This window comes from Lontra canadensis, unplaced genomic scaffold (genome assembly GCF_010015895.1).
Source record: "Lontra canadensis isolate GAN:19392208 unplaced genomic scaffold, GSC_riverotter_1.0 scaffold222, whole genome shotgun sequence".
Lineage (NCBI taxonomy): Eukaryota > Metazoa > Chordata > Mammalia > Carnivora > Mustelidae > Lontra > Lontra canadensis.
Window position 1 is genome coordinate 153730 of NW_022631216.1, and position 8319 is coordinate 162048.

The 8319-nt window shown below is 40.0% G+C and overlaps 1 protein-coding gene across 1 annotated transcript; it reads left to right on the forward strand.

Annotated features, from left to right (window-relative positions):
* The first annotated feature begins 1625 nt into the window (after window positions 1-1625).
* On the forward strand, window positions 1626-6166 carry LOC116862117 (HLA class II histocompatibility antigen, DR alpha chain). The gene is made up of 5 exons (XM_032849248.1): window positions 1626-1798; window positions 3650-3895; window positions 4358-4639; window positions 4945-5109; window positions 5749-6166. The coding sequence occupies exons 1-4, from the start codon at window positions 1717-1719 to the stop codon at window positions 5097-5099; spliced, it is 765 nt and encodes a 254-aa protein (XP_032705139.1). The 5' UTR covers window positions 1626-1716; the 3' UTR covers window positions 5100-5109; window positions 5749-6166.
* The last annotated feature ends 2153 nt before the right edge of the window (window positions 6167-8319 follow it).

The window sequence follows — 8319 nt, forward strand, 5'->3', positions numbered from 1 at the left end:
AAAGATTCCCAAATTTGGTAATCTCACGAGGAGAACCAATCAGTGTTTTAAAACTAAGCCATATCATAAGTTGCTGAGCAACACCTTGGGTTGAAGGTGCTGTTATGACAAGTAAAATATTCTTCTGTAAAGTGTCTCTGAGTTTACTATATATTCAATGAACCACTTATAAGAACCAAGCAGTATAGTAATCAGCAAAGGGCAAGCATAGAGAAATTATACTTGTTTTTTTCCTATGAAAGAGGAGACGGCAAGCCTAAATCATAGGACCAGACTCTCAGCAGGGAGTGTTACTGTAGAGCTCTCATCTGCCCCACGATTGTCTCTAAGAAGTGTATTCCTTAATAATCTTAGGGCAAAACTGTGCTGCGTGGGTCTCTTCCAAGTGATCTAGAAGTCAGTGTCAGAGAATCTTCAGAGCTCTTAGAGGTGATCAGATAATCAGTTATGTGTAGAGTTTTTTTCCCTCATGATTTGTGAGGGGAGCTGTGGAGCAGGATAAGATCTCAACAAAAGAGCACAGAAAATCCACCCTGAGCTTATGTGTCGTGACTGATATTAAACAGTGAACTCATCATCTGATGGGCTGCCTCACTGCCAGGTCTCTCTTCATTGGAAGTATTCAGATTCCAGCCCTATATACATGTGGTTTAATTTTCCCTTCTACTGCACTGTACCTTCAGAAACATGAGGGTCAGAGTATTCTCTTTCAGTTTTCTCAATGGCAAACATTAGAATAAATTCTTAGGATTGAAACTTCAATAATTTATGACATGAGAACTTTCATAATGTTAGGACATGAGGAAAGTTATGATAAAGCCCTTCTGCAGGTTATTATCTCTAACCTGAGCTCTGCCCAATTTAGTCCACCCTATTCATCTATCTGAGTCCTCAAATAAGGGTCCCCAGCAGTCTCCCCCAATCTCTGGTCATATTTAAGATGGTAGAAATTGTAGTCCACTGTTTCCAGTAAACACTACCTATGGCATCCCTACCATCTTTCTCCAGCTTTAGGAGTGTTGGCATTCAGAGTTTCTCCTCTAATGTTCTCTCAATATAGCACAGTGCCAGGGATGCCCAGCTCTTGGGCTGAGCTGGCCATCTGGGAGTCTAGGACACTGGAAGACAAACCTAGAGTGTTAAGAATTTTCTAGCATAAAACTCTGTCATCCACTGCTGCCAAGAATAAGACATTCTCCACTGCATGACAATTTAACTTTTCTTTAGATGATTTGTTGTCCCTTAAATAAACTCCTCAGTTGTCACAATACAAGGGCATAATTGGTCACTAACTATCATGTAGGGTGTTTCTATTGATTTTATTCTCACTAATGTGCTTTAAGTACATCTCTTTCTAGAACCTGGATTGGAATCAAACAGTCCATGGGTGAATATTATTTTCAAAAACTTGATTTTTTGCTGTTTCTGTTTGGTTGTGTGTGATTTATTTTTGTTTTAATTGATTGATTGATTGATTAAGAACTTTACTTATTTATCTAATGTATGAAGTGTTTCCTTTACTGACCCTTTACAAGAGCTCTTCCCTTAGCAACAGATGTGTCATCTCAAAACTTTTTCTGATTGGCCTCAGCTGAACCTATTTGAATTTTGATCAATCAGGCCCTACCATACCCTATATTCTCTTTTCTTTTATCCTTGTCAGTTCTACCCTACTCTTAAGCTCTTCTGAGCCCCAACAAATCTCCAAAGAAGAAAATGGCCATAAATGGAGTCCCAGTACTAGGATTTTTCATCATGACTTTACTGATGGGTCCCCAAGAATCATGGGCTATCAAAGGTAAGTCCTGAGCAAAGCAAAACTTGGGATATAATCTATGAGAGCATTGGAGAAATAAACTGTAAATATTTGCAAGACAGTCTTTGGAGTGAAGGAAAATTGTGGCAGGCATCATGTGGTCTAAATCTGAAAGTATTTTTTAAAATGTAGTTTGGAGGATTTCTGCTCTTTTCATAAATTGAAGTCAGTCACGTTTAGTTAAGAGGGGAAAATGGTATTGATTAATACCATTGACTTTGAGAAAAGTTAACTTAAAGTAGAAATGTTTTCTGCGAGGCATTAACAAGCTATTTTCTGTGCTTTAATTTCTTTTTCTGGAAAATTAGTAAATTTTGAAATCTCACATCATTTTGTGGGAATTCAATAAGAAAAAATTTGAGAAGCCCTTGCAACTAGTTCTTAGCCAAATATATGGTAGTTATTTTTTGGCAAGTGAATCCTGTCAACATATTTTAAGCACAGACATTGTATTGAAGATCTCCAGAAAGGGAAATTACCAAAAGCAACATTCTACCCAACAGAGGGCAAGGGCAGGTATGCTGATACCAATTGCATTTAATTTACTTCCTCTTGGGAGAATATCTCCTTCACCACTTCAGTGAATCTATGATCTATGGTCACTGCTACTTAGTGATTTTCTCAAAAAAATAGAACTGTGAGTGAGGATGGAGATTCTATTATTATTCTCTGCTATCTTCAGAGCAACTGTTTACTGCTGTGAAGATATATTGTGAAAAAGTATCTTTACCTAGACCAGACTGAACCCCACAAAGTTGTCAGGTACACTGAAAATAGGTAATGTAATAATCCAGTTCCAAAACCCATGATAGCAATTGTAGGTTTCTGTTGCCTAGAAAGAGCCACAAATGGGAGCTCATACCTGAAAAAATAGAGGCTCTTCTCTTGGGGTGGAAGGGGAAGCGAGAGATGGCTCTGTTCCTTAAATACAAAGCAGTTTTGAACATAAAATGCTGATTATAAGCCTGGTGATATACTAAGAAATTACTTACCTCATCTCATTTAATTCTTTTTAAGAGACAGCATGAATGCACAAGCAGGGTGGGGACGGGCAAGGAAAGGAGAGAGGTAATGGGGCAGGCTACACACTCAGGGTGGAGACTAACTTGGGGCTTGATCTCAGTACCCTGAGATTATGACCTTAGCTGAAATCAAGAGTTGGACACTTAACTGACTGAGCCACACAGGTACCCCTCATTTAATTCTAAAGATAAATCCAAGGTAGAAGCAAAACCACAAAAGGATATAATAGGAAATAAAGAATATAACAGGAAAATAATATAAGAAGATAAAATAATCAATTCAAGAACAGGAGATAAGTAAATAAATACCTAAATAAGAATTAAAGATTTAAGTAAATCCAGAGCTCAGAACCCAGACTTTAAAACAGTGTTTCCCTACTCTTAATATTACAGTGCTCTGAGAGATGCCCTAGAATTCTTGTTTAACTGTATTTAATACCTGGGAAAATACAGTGAATGAGCAATACTCTTTTAGGAGCTGCTGCTGGATTTCCAAAGAGAGAAGCATTTCTCAGCTAGTAACATGAAACGTAACAACAGCTTCAAAAGACTCTGGGATTTTTCAGACCCCATTTCCTTCAGTCCACCCTAACTCCACCCCTTTACTTCCCCCCTCCCCCCCAGCTCTGTTCAACATGGATATCCTGCACCTGAGCCTCGTTTTCCAGCTTATCCCTGCTCTCCATCACTCTTCCACTCCATATGGGCAATCCCCTTCCACTGCCCCCACCTACATGTTTGTCTCACATCCTGGGTTCTTCTTCCTCTCCCTTCCTGGTTTTCATCCTAACTCTCCTTTTGGCCTTTTCAGAGGACCATGTGATCATCCAGGCTGAGTTCTATCTGACCCCTGACCAATCAGGCGAGTTTATGTTTGACTTTGATGGTGATGAGATTTTCCACGTGGATATGGAAAAGAAGGAGACAGTGTGGCGGCTGGAAGAATTTGGACGCTTTGCCAGCTTTGAGGCGCAGGGTGCCTTGGCCAACATAGCTGTGGACAAAGCTAACCTGGACATCATGATAAAGCGCTCCAACCACACCCCAAACACCAATGGTACCTCCTGCACTCCTAGACTAGGGAATCCTAACTTTGAAATAGATGCTTCAGCTGGTTGTGTTACGCTATTATAACTGACTTCTCCTCCCAGGGGCCTAGCCTCTCCATAAGCAAGTGCCTACTTGTCATGTCACAGACTCAAGAACTTTACATGAGTTTGTTCCTTTCCTGATGGGCTCATATCTTGTCCCTGCCACCAACAGTCACTCACAGAGTCATTACCCCTAATCGATGCTGGGGGAACCAGGAATGAAATGATCTCCAGTACCTAAAATATCCTTCTATCTCTTATATCATAACACTGGTTCCAGTTCATGCAAGAGAGCATCAGAGATAGGTCTCTGAGACCATGGATGGCACAGATTCTCAGGGCAGAGTTTCCACTGCTTTTTCTGCTTCAGTGGGAGGGAGAGGGGCTAGCCTAAGCAGGGAAGGCTAATTGCTGTCCTCTGTCCCCAGTACCTCCAGAGGTGACTGTGCTCTCAAACACTCCTGTGGAACTGGGAGAGCCCAACACCCTCATCTGCTTCATCGACAAGTTCTCCCCACCAATGATCAATGTCACGTGGCTTCGAAATGGAAACCCTGTCACCACAGGAGTGTCCGAGACAGTCTTCCTGCCTAGGGAAGACCACCTTTTCCGCAAGTTCCACTATCTCACCTTCCTGCCCTCAGTCAATGATGTCTATGACTGCAAGGTGGAGCACTGGGGTTTGGATGAGCCTCTTCTCAAGCATTGGGGTATGGACCGTTCTTTGTTCTCCTTTCTTTTATGATTTCCTCCTGTGACACATGGGTCTGATGCTTTAGGACCCAGAGTCCCCTAACTTGTCCATAACAATTGCTATAACTTCTATTCCTTGTCTTCTCCCATTATTCAGCTCTCCTGCTTTTTAATCTGTGTTCCCTTAAGGCATCATTCTGTCTTCCTCTTATTTAACTGATGAATGACTATTCTTTTGACTATGTACTCTACATCTGGTTCTAAGTGCTACTCCATACTACAGCCATTACTTCCATACTATGTCTGTATTATTTTTCCCCAGAGTTTGAACCACCAACCCCTCTCCCGGAGACAACCGAGAATGTGGTGTGTGCCCTGGGCTTGGTTGTGGGTTTGGTGGGTATCATTGTCGGGACCATCTTCATCATCAAGGGCATGCGCAAGGCCAATGCTGGTGAACGCCGAGGGCCTCTGTGAAGCACTACAGGTGGGTTTGATGTGGTCAGAGGAAAACATGGATGAAATTACCCAAAGGAAGGAAACAGAGTGGGAAGAAGGATGTGTGATATCTTTAAAGGAAAGTGATAGTAAGATCATGACTCTTGATTTATCTTTGCTAGGGCAGAATCAGACATTGGAGTCATCTGGTATCCCAAAGCTTTTAGGTCCCATATTCTTTCCCATACATATGAACTTACACCACAGCTTCAGTCTTGGAGATTATTTCCACTACCTAAGGTCATTGCTTTACATCAGACTATTGAATCAGATGATCTACAAAAGATGTGGGCACTTCCCGGTTTGTAATTCCAGAGGCAGGCCTTCAATTCCAAAATATTACCAGAATTTGACTCACTTGAGTTTAGGGCAGATTCAGTGCATGAAATGAAAAATCCCTTGAAGTCAAGTCCTGCTTTTTGCTTCTCCAATCTGAAAAGTGGCTAGAACTTCTAAGAGAAGGTTAAGTCATGGTCTGCTCATTCATACTCACATGGAGAGTAGGTGATGCAATTCATGTGGAAAGGTTGTATTTTCTAGGCAGAGGTCAGATGAATATTTAGAGACTTTTCCTAAGTCTTAAAATAATCATCCTAACTCTTTAGTATCTATGTGTTTCCCACTACAGGCAATGATGTTTCCTAGAAAGAAGATCAAAGAAGAAATCTGTGCGTCAATAGCTTTGTAAACCTGGCAATATTCCAACCATTTACCTCGCTGAAGACAACCATTCTTCTACATTGTCCAGACTGTTAGCTATTCTAAGAATAATGATGCCTTCCTTCTCTGTCCAGATTCTGATATCTAGTTATTCCTTGATTGTTGCCCCTTCTTGGGTCTGTTTGCCTCCATTTTCTACCATCATTTTAATATCACCAGGTAATGCTTCTGGAATAGACCACCCCCCCCATAGGATCCTGTCTCTGCTATGGAACCTTGTGAATGTTCAATACAGTCATCCCTTCTACACTTATTGCTTGGGTTTCTTCAAACTGTGATTGTGATTTTTTTGAAAACAATAAACTATTTGATGGGTCTGAAATGAAGTTTTGGTGTCTAAGCCAGTTCTTCACAGGGACTAGGGCATATATGTGATTCTTTCACCCTGAAATGTGTGAATGTTGAATGTATGTAATAAGTTCAGTAAACAATCAGAAATATCTAGGTTTGGGGCACCTGGAGGGGCTCAGTCAGTTAAATGTTTGACTCCTGATTTTGGTTCAGGTCATGATCTCAGCGTAGTGAGATCAAGCCCCATGCAGATTCTGCACTCAGATCTGAGTCTGCTTGAAATTTTCTCCCTCTACCCTCCCCTTGCTCATGTTTTCTAAATAATAAATAAATAAATACCCCCCCAAAAAAGAAATATCTATGTTCATTAAGGCCATGCCTCATTCAGAGCATCTGCAAGTAATTGAGTTGTTATGGTCCAGCCCCCCTTTGGAAAACCCTAAAACCCTAGAGTAGAGTTCGTTTTTTGAGAGAGTTCTACTTAGGAATGGTTTCAGAATCTGGTTTTGGTTCTTGCCCCTCAAGTCAATGATATATCTGGATATTTGATAGAATGAATGACAAAGCCTGGTGTTTAGCCTAAAATACTGAATGAAACCAATAATGGGGAACAAATGGGAGTGGAGAGGGGAGCAGAAGAGAGGAGGATTCATATATGTTACAGGATTTACATATCAGTGGCACCCACTCCAGGTTTATTGAAAAATAAGATTGGACACTGTGGATCATCATTACCCATTTTATTAACATGGTCTTTGATACCTTTTCATTAACAGAAGAATGGTCTGACTTATTCCTGAAATAACCTTGAACTGAATGTGTATCCCTGAGAAGAAAAATCAAGTAAAAAGTGGGAAGTTGGGTGGAATATAACATTAAAATTGAATGAAAAAATGTTTGCAACATAGTGGGCTGTTGTCCATTTTTCTGTGAAACTATTACTTGATATTTATTTTTAACTGATTACCAGAGCTTAACCCAAACCTTGAAGATCAATTATCCTGACAGTTTTGTAGAATGGCCAATAAGGGCTGTTGAATGGGCGTCAAATTGGGCTTCATCTTACTCTACATTTACTAGCTGTGTATTCGGTGATACCTAATTTAACTCAAACTACCTGATTCCTTTCATGAAAATACGGATGGTAGTTTTTACCACACTGAATTATTATAAGAATTAAAGGACAAATGCAAGAAGAGTAATTAAGTACCTTGCTTAGAGAACAAAAATATTTATAAATTTCGTTATTTTTTCTCAAAATTTTTACTCCTGGATAATAAAAAAATCTCAGAAAGGCACAAACCAAAGCAAGAGGACTTTGAAGGATAACAGAATATGTCATCCCAAAGTATACCATTCTGGCATAAGGATTGTTTTGAGTGGATAAGGTGGTCTCAGGTAATAAAATTGCTGTAGATCGCTTGGTGGCCAAAGAAGGAGTCTATGCCATACCAAATACCTCCTGCTGCTCCTGGATCCACACTGCCTGATATTATAGAGACTCAAATACAAGAAATTAACAAACAAACCTTTTGGCTCAAACACACTAATAAGAACTGGTCTGGTTCATGGGAGTCCTGACTAAGAAGCATACTTCTGCCCCCAGTATTCTCCTGATAGTGTTCACTCAAGGGTCTCAAACAAACCCTCACAGCCATTAGCAGTATAGCAGATGGTCTCACTGAACTTGGAGAGGTAAAGATGACATGAACAGTGAGGTGCAAAAACCTTTTTTTTTCCTTACTGAGCATATATACAATATTTAATAAAATATTAGCAAATTAAACCTACAGTACATAGAAAAGAATAGTAAGTACATCATGACAAAATAGGTTTTATGCCATGAGTGCAATATTGGTTCAACATATGAAAATCTAATATAGTTTGACATATTAAGAATATAAAGATGAAGCCTGATGATTCACAGACCTGTACCCCGAGGGCAAATAATACATTATATGTCAACAAAAATAATTTTAAAAATATATATAAAGATGAAAAACAATATAGTTATGTCAATACAGACAGAAAGTGAATTTCTCAAAATTCATTTTTAAAAGAACAACCAGGGGTGCCTGGGTGGCTCAGTGGATTAAAGCCTCTGTCTTCTGCTCAGGTCATGATCCCATGGTCCTCGGATTGAGCCCCACATTGGGCTCTCTGCTCAGCAGGGAGCCTGCTTCCCTCC

Excerpts from the sequence above, each read along its gene's own strand:
- LOC116862117 (XM_032849248.1), top strand. The coding sequence starts at position 1,717 with ATGGCCATAAATGGAGTCCCAGTACTAGGATTTTTCATCATGACTTTA. Across the intron at positions 3,896-4,357 it reads CCACACCCCAAACACCAATG|TACCTCCAGAGGTGACTGTG; the intron begins GTACCTCCTGCA and ends CTCTGTCCCCAG. Across the intron at positions 4,640-4,944 it reads GCCTCTTCTCAAGCATTGGG|AGTTTGAACCACCAACCCCT; the intron begins GTATGGACCGTT and ends ATTTTTCCCCAG.